The sequence below is a fragment of the Heterocephalus glaber genome, unplaced genomic scaffold (genome assembly GCF_053883595.1).
Source record: "Heterocephalus glaber isolate CG9 unplaced genomic scaffold, H.glaber_assembly_v1.0 deba00001578, whole genome shotgun sequence".
Lineage (NCBI taxonomy): Eukaryota > Metazoa > Chordata > Mammalia > Rodentia > Bathyergidae > Heterocephalus > Heterocephalus glaber.
Window position 1 is genome coordinate 1,174,692 of NW_028258359.1, and position 20,906 is coordinate 1,195,597.

The 20,906-nt window shown below is 42.0% G+C and overlaps 1 protein-coding gene across 1 annotated transcript in view; it reads right to left on the reverse strand.

The window, feature by feature from the left end:
* The window catches only part of LOC147823480 (dedicator of cytokinesis protein 9-like), a 248,003-nt gene that overhangs the window by 102,676 nt on the left and 124,421 nt on the right, over positions 1–20,906 (reverse strand). Inside the window, 12 exon segments of the mRNA XM_087193072.1 lie at positions 3,104–3,175; positions 4,057–4,182; positions 5,049–5,118; positions 5,389–5,504; positions 8,561–8,650; positions 8,972–9,058; positions 9,930–10,051; positions 10,408–10,531; positions 12,154–12,246; positions 13,435–13,500; positions 13,624–13,811; positions 13,899–13,978. Of these exon segments, the coding sequence (XP_087049198.1) occupies positions 3,104–3,175; positions 4,057–4,182; positions 5,049–5,118; positions 5,389–5,504; positions 8,561–8,650; positions 8,972–9,058; positions 9,930–10,051; positions 10,408–10,531; positions 12,154–12,246; positions 13,435–13,500; positions 13,624–13,811; positions 13,899–13,978 (1,234 nt within the window).

The following is a 20,906-nucleotide window of genomic DNA, read 5'->3' on the forward strand; positions in this document are numbered from 1 at the left end:
ATTAGATCTAAGATATGACGCACACTGCATAAAGGCTTTGAGCTGTGTCAGAGGAGTCCCTGGGTCACCACTGTGTGGGAAGGACAGCTGGCACTCGCACCCCATGGGGCAGAAGCTAGGACCGTACTCTCCAGTGAGAGTGGAAGCTTTCCAAAGTCCAAGGGGGTGTTTTCAATCTCTTTTCAGAGTAAATTACGTGGTGGCTAAACGTTCTCATTTTGGATGTCAGTGCTCTCTTTTAGGCACAGCTGGACAATATATGTATTTTTTTGTACCGGGGATCAAACTCGGGACCTTGCACTTGTGAGGCCGGTGCTGGAAACACTGAGCTAAATCCCCAGCCCCATTATTTTTTTTAAAGACTTCTAAAAACTCTCTGAATATTGCTTTAGGACCAGACATAATTAAGTTACGGAGAAGGCTGTGCGTGGCAGCATCTGAATGGTTTGGATACAATTCAGAAGGCAAATGACCAATTTCCCAGAGCAGAGGTGCTGGAGGATTGTGTCCTAAGGCTGGAAGTGGCAGGGTTTGGCTGGCTGCATGAACCTGGGCTTGTCACTTTGTGGGGCTACACTTCTGTCTATCTCTGTGAGACAAGGGCGGAGCTGGACCAGAAGATACTGGTCAGGTGTCCACCATCCCTGAAGTGCGGTGGTTTAATTTCCTATCATGAGAGCACACATACAGTTAACTTCCTTTATTTATTTCCTAACACAGCTCTCAGCAAGATGGTGCTGATGCCTGTTTAGGATCTACATCCTGTGAGTGTTCTCACAAGTGTTCATTCCCTCCTGCACGATTTCTCACGTGGGTTGTGCAGCAGCTGCCACAAAGAGGGAATTGGCTGACTCCCAGCCCTTTGCCGTCACAGTTCTTTTCTCATCATAGTCTTCATTCTCCTCCTTCAGTCTCAGCCGACTCCCATTTACTCATCAGAACCCATCCCAATCCACTCCTCTTCATGCAATCCTCTTATATTCCTGTGCCCTGGAACAGTCTGCGCCCACTTCCCTCAGAGTGCTCATCAGGGGGAAAAGTGACTGTTGATCTAAGTATAGTTTTCCACCTGGACTCCTGAGGGCACAAACCATACCGCATTCAAGTTTTTGAGACAGAGTCTTGCTCTGTCCAGGCCGACCTTGATCTCATGGTAATCCTCCTGCCTCAGCCTCTGGAGTGCTAGATTACAGGTATGTGGTACTATGCCTGGCTCCATTACTTAAGTTATTTAAGTAACACTTGAGTCTGGCACACAGGAGCTCAATGCATACTTGCTAAATAAATCAGTTATAAGTTTTAGTACCTTAAGGGGTCATTTTCTCTGGAGTGATTATATTTATTCAAGGCTGAAAATAATGAAAACTCCACTAGGGCCTTGTTATGGGCTCAACTGTGCCCGCCCCCCATTCATATGCTAGAGTCCCAACCCTGAAATATCTCTTTGGACACCGGGTCTTTAAAGAGGTGATTAAGTTGAGTGACTGGTGTCCTTGTAAAGAGGGATGAGAACACAGACCTACACAGGAAAAAGCAGCACTACAAACAGAGGAGCGGCTTCAGAGGTAATCGACCCACCCATCAACACCCTGACCCAGGACAGCTGAGCATCTCAACTGTGAGATCATGAGTTTCTTCTGTTTAAGCCACCTGGTCCCTAATACTCTAGCAGGACAGACCTAGAAACTAATACAGGATATAATCTTATTCTGTACCCAACATTTTTAACAGGAAAGTAACATATTCAAGTGTGTGCATGCGCGTATCTGTGTCTGTATGTCTGTGGGCATGCATGCTTAGCTACATACTGCCAAGTAGACAATCTGCTAGCTTTTTCCTTGGCAGGCAGTTCTGGCACGATTTAGATGGTGCATTTCTCTTTGAAAGTAGAGCCCACTGCCATCTGGCATCTCCTTGTGCACTAAAAATTGGAATCTTTAAACTGGATTTAAAAGAAAAAACACAAAAAACCAAAAAGGTTCCCCTGGTCAGGCAACAGCACCTACTATACCGGAGGAAAATACAGCTTTTAGGTTCTGAACCATCAGTCTTCTGCCCAGCAAAATCTCACAGCCTTTGCACGACTTCCTCTGAGCGTCCAGACTCCTGGGCAGAAGACCTAGATCTTGACCCTCTGACCCTCCCTCCCTCTGCTTCTCTCTCCTACCTGTGAGAACTGCAGAACAGGTTCACTGTGAGAACGTGCAGCCCCACAGCTCACTGGCCTATGCGCCCTGCATGGCTCCCCTCCTTTCAACCAGGCCCTGCACCTAGCTACCATATGGCCACAATTCATTGTCACAGGCACAGCTCCAGGACTCCCGTCTCAGTTGGAGCTCTTCAACCATCAAACCCACACAGCAACACTGCTGGGTGTGTTTACTGAACTGGAACTTTAGAGAAATGTTTCTACCCAAGTCATACCTTGACAGGCTCAAGCCCAGAGACAAGACCAGTCATCTGAGGGACTAGGCTCATTAGAACCAAGGGACAGCATGAGACAGGAGGAACCAGGGGACAGGCCCACAAAGGGACACACATCTAGACACCACCAAAAGGAAGCACCAAGGGATACAGAAATTGGAGATTGGACATTTGCCCCAAAGCGATGGATTATCTCAGAGTCCGTTAACCAGCTCTAGAGAACAGGAGATTCATGAGACGCTGTCATCTAAGCCCCAGAGAAATGTCTACAATGGTCAAGACACTTAACAAATGCCAGGTAACAGCATTTAAAATTAAGGCTTAAAGTACTATTCCCATTTTAACAAACCTGAAAACTCTAAGCCAGTCAAAAGAAAAACATACTTTTCTTTGGATTTAATGACATTAGTTCTGGAACACAGCATTGAGATAGCCTAGTTTCAAAACCTAGATCCCCCCACTCATAAGCAGCATGGGCTTGGCACATTCTGACCTCAGTTTCCTTATCTATAAAATGAGTAGGAAAAGTATCTCCCTCACAGGAGAGTCATAAAGCTATAATATTTTATTACTTGTAAAGCAATCAGGATAGTCCCAGAACTGGCACATATAAAACAGTCAGAAATGTTAGCTGCACACACAATGAAGGAGACACAAGCCTCCACATGGAGTAACATACCTTAACTTTGGAGTTTTCTATCAAATGCCGAGCCATGGATTTTATCAGCACATCAAAGAAAAACCAAGAATACTGAAAGAAACAGAAAAGAAATAAGTCCCCAGTGAGAAAAACAAATTAGTAGGTAAGAGGTGAACTCTCTTAGGCTGACAGCGGTATTAGTCAGAAGTAGCTATGACCCTGAAACACAACTGAACCTTTTGGCAAATCATCAGGCCCAAGAGGAGACTGGCAGGTGTTCTCTGCTTGGGCAAGTTCAACAGTAACCCATCCCACTGGGAAAGTGCTGGGCCCCTCAGCAAGAGGCACTGCTGGACTATCCACGCAGTCTTCCTCTGTGTGGAGCTCTTGTTTAGTGACACTCTAAATATATAATCTCTAAATCACTGGCCTCCACTGACAGAATATGACTTAAGAGCCAATGCAACTGTGAATGTGGTAATTCTTTGAAGCTCCTATCTGAATACACAATTAGCAAGGCTGCAATTGGAGAACTAATTTTGTTATCACTCTCTGTGTTGCCTAGGCTGGTCTCAAACTTGTGAGCTCAAGTGAGTTTCCTGCCTCAGCCTCCTGAGCAGCTGGGACTACAGGCTTATACTTCCATGCCTGGTGGTCCTTAACTTACTTACTTCTAAACCGATACATAAAAACATACAAAGTGTACATGTTAATGGAGTTCCACATAACATTCTGATATTTTTACATTGCGTAATATTTAAATATAGTTAAATCTATCTAGCTCCTCATCATTTTCATTTCTACAGTGAAAACTTTCAGAACTCCTCATTTTATCTTTTGAAATGTACAACACTTTATTGTTTTCTAGTCACCTACTATGCAGTAGCACCCAGTAGTTGCTTCTATCTAACTGTAACTTAATACCCATTCATCAACCTTTCTCCATTAATCTGTTTAAATAAAGTGTTTCACTGGATATCTATCCTACGTACCTTTAGGAGTTTGTTGCTCGTGAGGAAATCGGCAGAAGGCTTGAGAATGGTGGTCATGGATTTAGTCAGCTCTTCATGCACTGTCTTATATTCAGAAGCAATATATGGCTCAGCCTTATAAGCATACTTGGAAGAAAAGAGAAAGAGACTTTACTGCTCTGGTTCTCCAGGTTGGGCTGAACACTGAGGCTCCAAAGAACGGAGATCAGGGACCAAAGTATAATTTCATGGGTGGGAGAGAGGAAGGCATGGAAACAAAGGTGGGAAGAGTGATTGTCATGTGACAGAAAGAGGGAGACCAGGATGTCTTCAGGGAGCCCACTGGGTAAGAAAATCATCTGACTCAGTCAGATCAGTCACCATCTAGCTTGTAACTCCATCCATGAGAGGAACTTCAAGGGATGTGTCCTGCAACACTGGTAACTGATATCCTCAAGCATCCAAACTTTGTTTTTTAAACTATCACATGGCTGTAATTCACAAAGCAGACGTAGTCTGAATAGAGCACACATATCTGCCACTATGTATATATGTAATGTTGTACATAAACAAACAACCTGTTGATATTTGTCCTACTGACATCTCTTGCGGTCCTACAGAGTCAAGTCATTTGATTGTGGCCAGAATTAGCCCCTCTTGCTTAGGAGTAGCCATTTGCTGGTATTTTGTGTGGAAAAAAGAAAAATGAAGAAGACTAAATTTACCAGAGGCCTAGCCAAGAGCAACTTAAAATTCTTTAAACTTCTACATCATTTGAGTCACTTTACTTGTTCAAAGGATGAAATTAAATAAAGGAAGCAGTGGCTGCCTCTCTTCATACTTTCTCTTGTCCAGGTACAAGCTCCGGCAATAGGGATAGGATAGAAAGGATAGGTAGTAAGTTGGAAGTACATCCCTAAATAACCAGGCTTGTAAAGAAAAAAAAAAAAGTTCTTAGAAGGAAAATTGGAGAGCCACAGATGTAAATAATCAGAACAGTTAGTTTTACATACCTTAACATATGACCTCAAGTGGCTCTCCAATCCTTCCTCATGGCACTGGGCAACCACGTGAATAATGACCCTACACACCACAGGAATGAATAAAGCAATGAATAGTAATGTGAAAATGGAAACATTTCATTATTATAGCAGTAGTAGTAGAACAATGATGATGCTACTGTCACTTAGGAAACAAGGAGACAAGGAATTAGATGGGGTCCCCATGTATGGGATCAAGACACTTCTTCAATAAATGTTCAGCACATACTAGCATCCTGGATATGCATGACTGTGCTCCAGATGTGGACAGACTGGAAGCGAAGAAAAGTATCCATCCATCCACCTCCCTCACCTAGTCACATTAACTGCGACTTCCTCCTGGGTGGCTCTGGTGAGGACTCGGAATAGCTGGTTTAGGATGGTGGGCAGGAAGGCGATCATCACATGGCCTTCGATTGCATGCAGACTCTACAGACAAGGAATGGTGAAGTTCACATTATTTTTTAAAATGTAAACCAGCCCAAAGTAATTTCTTAGTTTCACAGAAAGATGGAAGTACTCCCCCTAAAATGAATGGAAGGCTCAGGGGGTTGTAAAACGGCTCCGAGTGATGTCCACGTCTTAATCTTGAGAATCTGTGAATGTTACATGGCACAGGAGAATTGCTAATCAGTTGGCCTTAAACTAGGGATTATCCAGATGAGCCACTATAATCACAAAAGTCCTTAAAACTAGAAAAGGAAAGCAAAAAAAGAGTCAGGGGAGCTGTGACAAAGGACAAATGTCACAGGTGCCATACTGCTACTCTTGGATGGAGAAGGGGCCAAGAGCCATCATGTATAAAAAACCTCATTGTTTGATGTTTTTTAACATGTATTTGTATGTTTTTTCCTTGCCTAAACCAAATCAATGTACCCTATTTTTCATATTTCTTACTTGGCCCCACACCCAGAAGGCCCGTAGCTAGTTAAGTTTTCCATTCCAAAATGCTTCCCCACAATTATGTTCAGTTGAAAGACCTCCACATGAACCCTATTCTTGCTCTCACTGCTCAAGTGACTTCAGGAGCCTCTCTAACTCCTGCACCAAGCTGGGAATGGTTAGGTGTGTTATTTCTCTGATTTATCCTCCTAGCATGCATTCACCAAATTCACTTTATCTCCTACAGTGAACTATAATTCCTTAAAGGCGGAGGACTGCTATGGTTTGAGTATGTTCTTCCAAAGCTGGTGTTGCATACTTAATACCCAATTGCAACCGTGTTAGGAGGTGAGGTTTAACAAGTAGTGATCGGGCCATGAGGGTTCGGGCTGTATGAATGCATTAATGATGCTACTAGCGGGGTGGATTTGGAATGATGGGAGTGGATTCTTTATAAAAGGACAAGTTTGGCACTGTTTCGCTCTCTTTCTTCTCCTCTCCTCCACCCAACCTTGCCCTTCTGCCTTCCACTATGGGATCATCAGGAAGAAGACTCTCACCAGATGCTGGCACTAGGATCTTGGGCTTTCCCCCTAGAGTTGTGAGAAAATAAGTTTCTGTTCTTTGTGTAAATTACTGTCTTGGGTTTTCTGTTATGGGAGCACAAAATGGGCTAAGATAAGGACTGTTCCTTCTGTGCTGACACTGCTTGATACCCAGGGAGCACTCCACAGAAACCTGTCCCTAGTGAGTGGCTTTTCACGCATGAGAAAAAATATGTTTGCATGGTCCAACTTTGAGAAGAGAATACATAGGATCACTACAAAAGACAGAAGCAGTGCTAACTCTACTTCTTGCCTCTAACACTACACTGAAATCATCATTACGAAAGTACCTAGACGACAACATCCTTCCAGAAGGTTTTCTGGTTGGATGATTGATTATAGCATTGGGGATGGAATTTAGGACTACTACCAAGAAGGCAACTACTCTACCACCGAGTGACATCCCTGATACCTCACAGAAGTTTCCAAGGGCCAACAATAACACTCTTTTTTTTTTTTTTTTAACAGTAACACTCTTACTGAACAGAAAACCCAACCTACTCCAAACTCATTAAAAAGGGGCTATTAAGAAAGCCACAGATGGCCGGGCCGGCGGTGACCATCTTGGTCGGCTGCCTTTCCCGCTCCCTCCCCGCTCTCCCCTCTGAGGGAGGGGGGAAGGGTTGTGGCCGTTCCGCCGCGCCACCCGGCGTAGACGAACGGGGGTTCCCGGCCCCCGGCCGCGGACGCTCACCGTGTTGCCCGCTGCTTACCCATACCGGAGACCCCCCCCCCCCCCGCGCGCTCCGGGTGTCTCGCAGGCAGTGGCCCCGGCGGGGGCGGTGTGGCGGGTGCGGCCCGCCCTCAGTGAGAAGCCTCTTCCCTAGCGATCTGAAGGAAAAGGGTGTGCGTTGTGTCTCACCGGGGTAGGCCGAGTCCACCCCGTTGGCCGCCCTCCCTTCGTGGACCCTCTCTCCCCGCCCCGCCGTGGGTTAGGAAGGGGGTTCCTTCTGCCCGCTCTCCGCCTCAACCGCGGCCCGCGCCTCCCCCCTCCGAGTCGGGGGAGGGTCCCGCCGGGCCCCGGCCGGGCGTCCGGTGCTTTGGGGTGGTGAGGGGTGGCCGTTGCGCGTGAGCGCCGCGGCCCCCCCTCCGTGGTCGGCGCTAGCGCGCCGGTGTTGGGGGGCCGGGGCCCGTGCTGCTCCGCCTCGCGTCCACCCCGCCCGCCCGCGAGTGAGCGGTCGCCTCCGCTCCGCCGCTTACCGTCCGGTCTTGCGCCGCAACCGGCGCCGACGGTTGCGCGCGTGCGGGCGCGGGGTCGGGGGCCGCGTTGTTTCCCGCCCGCGCAGGAGCGGCGCGCCAGGGGTTGCAGATTCCCCGGGGCCTTGGGGGCTCGGCGGCCGTGGTGTCAGTCGGCAGAGGCGGTGGGCGTCGCTCAGTGTTTGGATGGTTTCTGCGTCTGGCGGGAGTCGCGCGGCGTGGGCCTCCCGCCCCCGTTGGTGGGGTGGCGGGGCGAGGCTCGGTCGGTCGGGAGGCCCGACAGAGGGTTGGGAAAGCCGCTCGGCGTCACAGGCGTCGCGGAACCGCCCTTGCGGGTGGCGGTGGGATCCCGCGTCGTTTTCCTGGTAGCCCAAACCGGTGCGCTCCTGGCTGGTCTTTTCCGTCCCCCGGGCCTTTTTCCCGGTCCCGAGCCTCGGCCGGTGGCCCCGCTCCGGCGCGGGGGGGGGGGGGCGCCCGGTGCGTGTGTGCTCCCTCTTCTCCCAGCTGCCGCTGCTCCTCCTCGGCCGGCTCTGCCCAGTCGCGCTGCTCCCGGGCCTCGACCCGGGTTGGCGGTTGGTGGTTACGCTCGGCGGGCGGGCGGTGTGGGACGGTCGTGCCGTGCCGGTGTCGCGCCTTGAGCGTCGAAGGTGGGCCGCGCTCTCGAGACTTTAGCGGGGCTGGGCCGGGTCCGGCCCGCGCGTGGGGGTCTGTGCCCCGGGGCGGCGCCCCGCTCAGGGTCGTGTCTTGTCGTTTTTTTGGTTTTTTTTTGAAAAAAAAAACAAACAAGAAAGCCACAGATACCTTAAGGTATTTTACAAGTTCATTCTGTACAGCCTGAGCTCCAGATTCAGTTTTCTGACAGTACTGGAAAAAATTGTGTAAATGCTGATCCTGGGGGAGGGAGAAGAAAAGTCTGTTAGTATGCATATTATAGGCTTAACTACTTCTTGTATCAAGCATGCATAATTTTCTTTTAATACTAGGAAATTGGTCACATTAAAATTACAGCGATCCTCCAACAAAGAACTGCTGAAAAATATTACTTCTACTAGTCATTTGTATTACTACAAATGAGCACGTTTTATGTACTTTCCTCAAATAAAGATCTGTAGGGTAAAAATATCCATATGACATATCAGGATTCTGTTTAACAAAAAAATACAACATGAGTCACAGAGCAATCACTGCTAATCTTTACAGAGTAGCACGCACCTATGTATACACTGTAGAAACTAAATGAGTTGAAACTTTCAACAGTGGTTTTCCTCCATCGACCCATTTAATTTCTGGACCATAATGCTGAAAAAACTAGACATAGAAAAAGTCCCAACAGATTAGTTATCTTAGCTTAATATGACCATCAGTGAGGGGCTGAGGGATTAAAGGCTCAAAGAGCTTTAGTAACGTGAGAGCTGTGCCTGGCTACAGCAGAAGTGCAGCCAACACTGACTTCTGCACACCTTCTTTCTTAAGTACAGTGTTTTCTGACTGGGTTTTTCTAAGTTATCTTTTCTCTTTAGTGGCAGTTGTGTGAGTTACTGTCCATTTAATAAGGAAAGGGTCCTATTTCACCAGTATTTTTACGAGACTGAGTTCAGGATTCTGAAAGAGACAGTACAAAGTACCAGACATAGCAAATAGGACATAGGTACTCTCCATATGGCCTAAGGGTCAATCATTTATGGATACTTTAACTTCTGAGCCCTTCATTTTAAGTTATGTTCAGACTAAGAATTCTACCTAAAGTTGTATGGTTTGCCTTTCTCTTGGAATACTTTATTATAATCTATCCATAATATGGACAAATTTGGCATTATTTAAGTACTGAGATACATTAAAAGAACAGTTACCTAAGCATGTTATAAAACTGAGGTCTATAAAATTTAAGATAGCTAAAAATAATGTAAAGCCAACAGACTAATTAAAGGAACCTGAGGACACTAAGGTTTCATGAATCAGAAAGGCTTCAGAATGAGCTACCATGTGGGTGAGGGATTTTAAAAAAATAGATTTACATTAAGCTGGAAGTGTAGTTTGTATAACCTTAAGAACTCATCTTTGAATATGACTACTTTGCAGAAATAGGTTTCTATCTTATCCAGTGTCTGCTTTGTTATTTTCCTTGTTCTCTTCTGAAGGAACCGGGATAACCAATCTTAAAATCCTATACCCTGCCCATCCCAAGCTCCTGGTATCCAAGGTAGCCAGATGGAAGATTAGCTGAACCAGGGATGTGCTGCTCATTAGTCACCACTCTTCCGTCCTTCAGGAGAGGAAGCCAGGAATAGCCAACTGTTGAAAACAAAAAACAAAAAAATTCACTGTAAGTATAACAAAAGCTAATATAGAATTGTCTGACTTTGATAACTAAATATCAATTAGAGTAACAAATTTTAAAAAGCTGTTGAATATGGTCTTTGAAAAGCATTTTCTACAATGTACTTTGGCCTCTTTGACTATAATTCTAAAATTTTATTTTATAAAAGCTTACATATATGCAACCTTGGGATGCTATTTTTGTGCTATGTAAAATTTAATTGAAATGTCTTTTTACAAAAAAATGCAAATCCAGGATCAAAATACAATTTAAGAATCTAATGTGTAAATTATCAAAAAAAAAAAATCAAAGGAATGATGAAACTCGCAACCTTGTGTTTCAACAACATCTTTCTTCTTTGTGCTTCCTTTACTTGAGTTGTCACAGCTGACATGGAAGAATGTGAACAACAAGTGGTGCTTTTCATGAAGCTGGGTGGGCAATTCTATTTTCATCTGCAGGAACACAAAAACCAACCTTTTCTTACATTCATAAAGATCAAAAATTTTTGGTAAAAACAGAGATATGTGTCACCAGATGCACGAATGTGAATTTCTTTTCCAACTGCTTTTAACATTTGCATTCAAAGACACCTGAGCTGTAAATTGTGCCTACAGAGAAATGAATCATGAATTCACTGATCAGAAACAGAAAAGGGTTGTTGGTTGTTTCATTGCTAAAAGTATCGGAAAACACATGACAGTAACTACTTTACCCACTTAACACAGCCTCAGCATATGAAAAAGTAGAGCAGAACAGTTCAAAGTAGGATTCACATGGCAGTTTTACTGAACTAGTTGACCCTCACGTGGGTCCACTTACATGCAGGATTTTGTTTGTTTTTAATTTTTTTCATTAATTGTATTGGTACACTTTAGGTGTACAATATGCTGACATTCATTACTGAGAATTTGTACCTTTACATAATATATCTCGGTTCTTTGTTTTTGTTTTATGGTGCTGGATCCCGAGGCCATCCCCTCACAAATGCTAAATACACACTCTACCCCTGAGACTCGCAACAATTTAAAAACACTTGCAGACAAATTATAGCCTGGAAATACTAAAAAAAATTAGGAGAACGTTAGGTATTTCATCAATGCATAAAATATATGTATATAAAAACTGATTTTATCATTTAACAACCATAAAACACATACAAATCTATTATGAAAGTTAAAATTTATCAAAACTTGAGATACACTTAAGACTGTACATAGCACCATTCACAGTCAAGAAAAATGTAAACACATATAAAGATGCAATATTGAATTACAACTATATAAAATCAACTGCAGTACATACTGCAATTTCATGGCCACCTCCTGTCACTACTGTGGTGTTGTTCACTATCTACTTAAAATGCTGCGTGATGCTCATCATCTCTACATGAGCAGTATCTCTCCAGTAAACTGTGCATAGCAGTAAAAAGTGATCTCTCATAGTTCTCAAGTATTTTACACCATATATTACACAAGACACAAAAATATGTGTTAATCCATTATTTATGTTACTGATAAGGCTTCCAGTGCAGCAGACTAATAGTTAAGCTTTTGGAGATCAAAAGTTAGACATGTATTTTTGACTGCTGGAAGGCATGTTGGTGCTCTGACCCCGAGGTTGTTCAAGAGTCAACTGCATATTCAACTTTTATATAAGCAACCCCAATGATAAAAAAGGAAGATTCTCAGGTCCACCAAATACGAAATTCCTGCCAGAATATTAGTTGTGGTAGTAGTGACTGAACTATCACTTTTTCTTTTCTGTATTACTTACATTTTCTAAGTTTTAATTGTTTTTTTCTTTTGGTACCGAGGATTGAACTCAGGACCTTGTGCCTGCGAGGCAGGAGACGGAACCACTGAGCTAAATCCCTGGCTAAGTTTTAATTTTTTTAACAATAAAGATGTTACTTCAATAATGGGAAAACCATGTAAAACAAATACTTGATTTAGGTCTATTGCTATAATTCCAGTGTGGTACATAGCTTCTCTTGAATTTTGCTATGTCAGACATATAACTTGATGTCTCCCTTAGAGCTGGTCAAACTGAGTCTTCTCTTGAGGACACCACTTACCTCATCATAAAATTCTGGGTTTTGGTGATGGTGTAAAACAGCAGCAAGGGCGCTTCTTGTGAACACTGGGCCTCCAGGTCTGCCATAAATGCACTAAAATAAGAGTTAGCAAGGGGAAAACACCAGGGTTTCAGTAGTAGAGTAAGAAATGAAACTCAGATGTGCTGTAAAGAAAGTGGTGCTTCTCCGGGATAAACCTTGGGTAGACTTGCCCTGCCTATGAGACTCCAGGCCCACTAACTTTCAACTTTCGGGTCCAGGTCACCTGCAAGGGCATCTCTAGGCACACTTATCTGCTCCCCTTCCTACTCACCCATGCCTGGGTGACACTCTGCTTACTGTTCCCTCTCATGCTCTCACACTTTCGGTTAAGCAAGCCCTCTGTCCAAATAAGCTTTGCCTCTGTGTGCACCAAGCAATGCCATGTGCATTCTTTAAGAAGTTGTTAACTCCTTCTCTTGTGTCTTCTCAACATTTTTATACACTGATTCTTCAGTTTTGTCCAAAAAACTACTTCAGTACTTTCTAGGTGCCAGGAGTTTCCCTCACAACTGTGTTTCTCACTGTAGTTTATTAAGGATAAATATTATATTCCTTTTTGCACCTTTGTCTCCTCCCCTTTTTAGAAAGATATTTTAACCTAGTAAAGAATTTGGACTCTGGAACTAGACTGCTTAGATTTAAGTCAAGTTCCCATATATGACCCTGAGCAATTTATTTAATTCTGTGCATTCATCTTCTCATCTAAAAAGATGTATCTAAATAATACCTAACTCAAAAGACTATTATGAGAATCAAAAGAATTAAGCACAAAAAAGAACAATGCTTGGAATATGAGCAGCATTCAGTGAATGTTACCTACAATCTACTGCTATCATTTCTTTTCTACTACAACATACATTTAATAAAGATTATCTGCTGTGGATCTATTATTATTTCCATTACCAATATTATTCATATTATATAATTCTTAGCACCCACAATATACCTTTTTCAGAGTAGGTGCAAAATCAGTGTTTACTGAATTGAATATATATAGGAAGTTTCATCCCTGAAGAGAATAATAAAAGATAGTTAGGACTAAGGACTTAGGTATTCAGTAGTCTGTAAGATTCAGCATATGTGGTTGTACACATTAACATCATATTTTTTTTATTTGTTATCAATTACAATGCTTTAAAATTACCTTAGTTGTATAGCGTCATGCAAGTGTGCTTCTTCTAAAATGGAAAAATTAGAATACAGGTAATTATAGTATACATAAAAAAAAACCCCACAAACCTTCAGGGGCTGAGAGTCTTCCTCATCTGAATCTTTGAATTCAATGCAAATTGCAATATTTCTGGCCTGTAGCAATGTTTAAAGAAACAGGAATAAGAAAAAAATCAGGATATATAAATATGTATTTAGGAAGCAAAATCCCAAAGGAGAGTTTGATATCAAGAATGAACTGACAACCTGCACACTCACCTTGGCAAAAGACTTTTGACTGTCATATTTCAAGTACTTAGGATAAACATAAAGGTGATTGTTGTAGATGGTGTAAGGCTGAGTGTGTTTTGGTATGCAGGGTACAAATTTCTCTACTTCAAATGTGACTGGAGTCTTAGTACAGGATTCAAATTGCTTCGTAGGAATGTATGATGAATTAACATAATCTGAAAAGATATTTAAACAGTCCAAACTAAGAGAAAAACCAGCCAAGCAAAAGTTTTGTGTGCTTATTAAACAAAAAGAACACTTACTCGGGAAGTCTGAGGAAACATTATCAATTGTAATGTCTAGATTGCCTAAAATTACTGGGAGTTTAGCCATCTTCTCAGGTCTACAAACAAAAGAAGAGAAAAAGCAAACATTTATAAGTTAGGTAAACTGCGAAACCTAAATCCTAGAGCAGCAGTTCTAAGAGAAGTGCATTCCAGTGTATGACAGCCACAAGGGCAATTTTAAACTTCACAGTACCCACATGAAAAAAAAAAGTAGAAACAGGTAAAATTAATTATAATACTATGTTTTATTTAACCCAAATGATCCAAAATATTATCATTTTGGTATGTTATCAGTATAATAATATGCAAAAAAGTCTTCAAACCAGATGTGTATTTCATACTTGGAGCTCATCCTAATTCAGACTTTCTGTATTTCAAGCACTCAATAGCCAAGCAAGGCCTACAGCTACTGTGCTGCACAGCACAGGTTTACATAAAGAATATCACCAAAAGAGTTAAAATTAAAGCATTTCTGAAGCACACCAGCCTCACCATAATTACATGGCTTATTTAGAATCATCAACATGCCCAACTAGACAGCATCTTGACTCCACTGGCTAGCAAAATGCTGAGTACAGAGCTGATGCTCAATGAAACTATCTGCATTTGGCCTGGCTCCATCCAACATAGGATCTCCTCTGATGTTCCTGACAAACACTGTTACCACTGCTACCTTTCTGGTGCCAAGGTAACTTCCAACACAGTCATTTCAATACCTGGCTGCACTTCCTCATAGCATGGTGAAATTGGCTTCTCTGAAACTTCTGCTCATCAAGGAAGCTGCTTATGTTCCTTAATCTTTCAAACACCTGTAGCTACCACACGTTCTGAAGTCCTCCATTCTCAGCACCTTTGTACCTTCCCCCAATGGCACTTCTCTCCTAAAAGAATGTGCCATTTAAATCTAGGTACCTAGACCTACACAGATTAGGCACTATGGTACAGTATGACCAGCTGGGGTGGGACAGCTATCTGGTACGAGCAGTAATTTATTTACTAATGCAGCCCAAAAGTCCTAACTTTTGGTAGACACGTACCTAGTGACCCACATTAAATTTATAATCACCTAAAATTCCTAAATCTGTTTTTACTTGCTTTTACTATCAAGCTACATCTCTCTGACCTGTAGTTATACAACTGTGTTTGGACCTCAGAATAGGGTTTTACATTTGCCTTGATGAAATTTTATCATCTTTTTTTTTGGTACTGGGGATCGAACTCTGGACCTTGCGCTTGCAAGGCAGGCGGTGGCACCACTGAGCCAAATCCCCAGCCTATCATCTTTTTGTTTGAGCCACTTTTAGTTGATCAAAATCCCCCTAAACCCAAGTTCTAACATCTGACATATTAGGTCTTCTCAGCAGCTTTATGTCATGAAGACATTTAATCAGCACATTATATTCTCCTAAACATCATCAATGAAGATATTGCACGGAATATTGCTAAGAACAGGCTCTTTCTGAAATCCCCAGAGGCCCATTTACAAAGAGACACCAGCATATTAATCACTCCCCTTGGCATCTGATTATTCCCACAATTGAACAACTGACCACTCAATACATAAACACTTCTCTGATTTGTCCAGAGGGTATCATGGTATATACCTATGGTACATTCTGCTGAGGGCTTTGCATTCCTCTACTGCACCAGCTGAGCAACCCAAATTAAGAGAGGAGAAATGTGATTAGGATGACTAGTTCATCATAATGTGACCTATTCCTAGAAAACAGAATGCATCTGGATGGTTCTTCATAAGCCACCTGAGAAATCATTTCTTTTTTCTAAAAAAATATATATTTATTGGTACATTTTAGGTATACAGTACATTTACATTTATCATTGGGTGTTTGTACCTGAACATGATGTATCTTAGTTCTTATTTTTTTCCCCATTACCTATGGGCTCTTCACCCCCACCACCCTTCCCTATTTACATAGACTTTGTTTTCTTTTTTTTTTCTTTCTCATACTTTTTCCTTTCCTTTCTTCCCTTTCCCAAAATCAATCTTAATGACTGTAATGATTAATTTTATGTGTCAGTTTGACTGGGTCACACGATGCCCAGAAGTCTGATTAAACATCTATTGGGGTATCTGTGAGAGTGTTTCCGGAAGAGGTTAGCTTTGGAATTGCTGAACTGGGAAAAGCAGATGGTCCTTATCAATGAGGTGGACCTCCTTCAATGGCTGAGGGCTGGAGTAGAACTCAAAGGTAAGCAGAATTGGATTCACCCTTCCCTTGCCTGACTCCACAGGCTGAGACATCCATCTTCTGCCTTCATAGTCCTGGTCCTCAGGCCTTCAGATCCAGACTAGAATATTCATACCACTAGTTTTCCATTTCTTAAGACTTTGAACTATATCACTGACTTTCCTGGTTCTCCAGCTTCTAGACTGTAGGACTTCTCAGTCTCCGTAATCATGTGAGCCAATATTTCATTTTAAACCTTCTCATCTCTCTGTGTGTGTGGTGTGGTGTGGTGTGTGTGTGTGTGTGTGTGTATGTGTACATGTGTGCACTATTGATTTTGTTTCTCAGGAGGGTTGTGAGCAAGACAATTTTCTGATCAGAGTGTTTCCAGAATTAGTTTTGACTGGCAAAGCAAAAGTAAAAAGCTTGTTTTGCTGCACTTGCTTGGGTAACATATGCATTGGATTTGATCAAATACTGTATTCTCTGCTTGAGTATCTGGAAGAGCCAGTGTATTGTATTTGAAATGGAGAAAAATGCCATTTCCTTGTTCTGTTCCTTCCTTTCTCCTTTTATTGAGTACCGATCACAAGCCAGACACTAAAATGACACTGAGTATGTTATGGCAAGCAAACATTGACATAGCTCCTGCAATTGGAAAGCTTTCATTCTGAAGAATTATTTGACACATGAAGAAATGCCCACATAAATAAAAATGTCTCTTACACTTAAAGAATGCAACTGGGGATGGCGGAGGTGTTATGAGAAAGAATAACAGCAGGGTCTGACTAGTATGGAGCTGGTAGTTAAGGAAGGGTTGATGAAAAAGTTTTATTTGCGGTGAGAGATAAATCATTTCTTTTAGAGCATTGCAAGTAACATCAAAGCTCAGTAGACAACATATTCAGCTTTTGGTTTTACTTTCATTGTTTAAAAGTTCCTATCTCAGGGCAGGGCATTTAGCTCAGTGGTTCCACAGCCTGCCTTGAAAGCACAAGGTCCCAAGTTTGATCCCAGTACCAAAAAAAAAAAGTTCCTATCTCTTGTTTCTAACATTCCACTTACATTAATGTTACCTATTAAGCAGTCTCACATGTAACTTTTTGGTGTATCTCGGAATCTTGTTTGTCTGAATCAGGACTTCCCTAAAGATCCTAAATTTTTGCTTCCTTACTACCAGAAACTGTGTTGAATTGATCTATCTTGCTCCATCCCCAGCTCTAAGTTGCAAAATCTCTTTCTCTCAGGGTCTTTCATTTTCACTTGCCTTGTGTTTACACTAGAGTTTAAATGAGGAATTCACTGAAATCCTGAGAGATGTAATGGTCAGGAAGGCAAGTCTTTTTCTCATACATTCCGCCTTTGGTTAAGATTCGGTCCAAGAGACCTCCAGATACAGCCCAGCGTAACCCTACATTTTGCCTCTGGGCCCACTGGCAGGAGGAGGGTCAGTAGTGTTCTCAACAGTCAATTCCTGTGAACTTCAACTGCCTCCCATGGACTGTGCACTTCCTGATGATATGCTTTACACAAAGCTCTTTAGAGGAATTCTCAGTTGTGTGAGCTTCTATGCAGGCACACATTCTCTTGAGATGAAATTCTTTGCTTCATCTCTTCATTTGACCAATTTAATACTGTAATGTCTCATAAGTACCACATTCCACAAAACTACAGAAAAAATTGTAAAGTTGTGCCTGCTTCTGAGTTAGAAATAATGTTTATTACATATAAACACATTTTACATTTTTGAGAGAGGTGGACTTCTAAGTAAACTAATTTTAATTAAATAATCTTGGCTGGAAATCTTTCTACAATGCATATGTACTCCCGTGTCTAGCTATATGTTTTATTCTTTGCTTCTCTCTGCTGAGACCTTTTTCCTTCTAGTTGCTGCTTTTACAGACGCATTATTTCCAAGCAGAGATCTGAGCTAATTTCTGTACCATATAGGCTGTGAAAGCTATTCTACCAGCTTTAAGTTTTCAAAAACATAACCTTAAACCTATTTCAGAAGTTTATGGTTTCTGCTGGACCTTACTTATTAAAGTCAAAACCTCATACACAACAGAATTCAACTACCTTTTCTATATGCATTTCCACACTCCTATTATGCGTGTCTGTGTTACACACAGTGAATTCTCTCATTACTGGGGTCTGACTTGGGCTTTTTGTTTTTAATGCTAAGAAGTATGTATACTTTATGCAAAATTCATAAAATAATACTGACACAACACCCATCTTAAATTGCATCAATTAGGTAAGTGTGAGATCAATTAGGTAAGTGTAATGATGTCTGGCATCCAGATACTACTCTCTGTATGTACCTAGGAGGCTCAAACTTTCCTTCAGAAAATTTTTCTTCTCCCACCGCCCACACATTCCTGCTGACCCAACAACTTCCACAGAGGGAAGGGGAACAGTACAAACTGGCAGTCATCCTTTTCTCCACACTTGGGGTCCTTCCTTGTGTATGTCTGCAGCCTGGGCCTTCTTTCTTTACTCCCTAGATTAAAAAGATTAACTGGCAATACAGGAATGCTTGGGTCTGCTATAGTGGTAAATATAAATTTTGTAAAAGGAAATATTCCTTAAAAATCTTTGGTGTCACAAAAAAAATAAACTTAAATATGATTGAAAGAAATTTGATATATTTTTGGTTAAACAAAAATAATTGAACTTATTCCATAAGAAAACCCAATAAATATTTATCAAATGCTTCAGATAAGCTACAATGTGCACTATACTCAGCCCCACGGGTACAACATAAATATGATTCCAGTCTTCAAAACTCAGTAGACAGTGCCAACTACTTATGGCCTCTGATGATAATTAGTGTCACAGAGTGGGTATAAACCTCTATCAGAAGGCAGAGTGTCTGCATCTACTGAAAAGTAATGAATGACAGCACAATCCATAGTGGCAAAATGGTACTCTTAAACATCTTTTCATTTGTTCCCAAGGACAGTCCTAGGAGGGCGGGACCATTACTATCCATCCTTAAAAAGGAGACTTGGGCAGAGAAGCCAAGGAACCTGCCTAGCATGGAAATGAGCTACAGACTGGGCTCTGAAACATGAAAAAGGGGGATGTGTTCTTTGATGTCTATGTGTTGTCTGACAGGGTAGGAAGGGAACACAATTTGGTCAGAGGGAAGAGCATGGTGATGTCAACATCCACAATGTGTTTAAAGAAAGTCAAGTGGCCACACCTGGCTTGTGTTCAGTGTAACTAGAGCAAGAATGTAAAACTTGGATGCAAAGAAAATAAGCATACAAACAAACACAGATGTATATGCAAAGACCCTAATAGTATTATTACTTAAACTACCAATGTAGCAGCACATAAAAAGACACATTTTAAAGAAAATAGTCTTTAAATAGAAAATATTTTGCCTTCATGCCTTCATATTTCCTGCAGAAGTTAGAAAAGGTACCACTGTGAGCAAACCTAAGGTAAAACACCAAGTCTCTCTTATGTTAAGTATCTGTTGGAGCATATACACCAGTGCTACTGCCTACCTGACAGAACCACTTTCTTGCTACACCTGGGACACGCCCCCAGGAAATCACTGCAAGAGAGAAGGGAAGAATGGCTTATCAGCCTTGGCAGAAATTTTGGAAAGACTAGGGTAGCTTGGGAAAATTTTTCTCATATATTATAAAATCACAGCAGCAGAAACAATAGTTCTTGGACTGAAACTAGCGCTCAGGTGACTGATGGGAAATTCTTTGCTCTAAAAAAATGAAGAGGAGATAGAGCAATGCTAAGGTTAGAAAAGAAAAAGAAACAAATCTTCTACTTCCCTAACTCTACAGTACTGTGAACAGTACAGGGAGTAGATATCAATGTTCCTTGAATCCTTATGAGAACAGTGTCCCTAGTGCTACTGCGTCTTTTAGCTGTCAGCTGGAACACTCTTGGCAATAAATCCATCCTGCCAGCACAGGCATGGGGTGTGATGTGAGAGAGCCCACACACTGTGTCTCCCTGTGTTCTGGACCACTGAAGGTTGTGCTCTTTGCTGTCAGGCTGTGAAGTCCCACTCCCCTGTCTGTGATCAGGGCTACCCCCAAAGACCTGTCCTGATGGGAAGCTGGAACTAAGCAACCCAGTGAGTAACTTCCGAAAAGGGCTCCAACCTCTGTCACATATGAAAATCTTCATTATTTTCCCAGAATATAAAAGTAAACATTTGTTTTAAAAAAGTAACAGAATGCTATAAAGTAGAAAATGAAAACCACCCATAAACCCATCCTTCAGAGATGTCCATGATTAATATTTTGGTATATATCCTACATGACTATTTTTATGCCTGTCCATCTTTCCTGCTAGCTATGTGCCTAGCCATTTTTATTTGTGCAAATTTTTTTTTTTGGTACCGGGGATCGAACTCGGGACCTTGTGCCTGTGAGGTCGGCGGTAGAACCACTAAGCTAAATCCCCAGCCCCTCCATTTTTTATTTGTATACAAAAAAATATATAAAACAGTTTCTTCTTTAAAATAAGGCCACAGAGATAGTTTTTTCCTCCTTAACACCTTTCTAAATTCATACAGATTCGACATCAGGATTATTATGAGGTGCATGGGCCAGGTGTGGTGGTACATGCCTATAATCCCAGCACTCAGGAGGCTGAGGCAGGAGGATCACCATGAGTTCAAGGCCAGCCTCAACAACATAGTGAAACCTTGTCTCAAAAAACCAAAAAAAAAAAAAAAAAAAAAAAAAGAGCTGCATGGTAATCTATTGAGATATATTTAACTAAATGTAGCTAATTTTTCAAAGTATTATCTTGT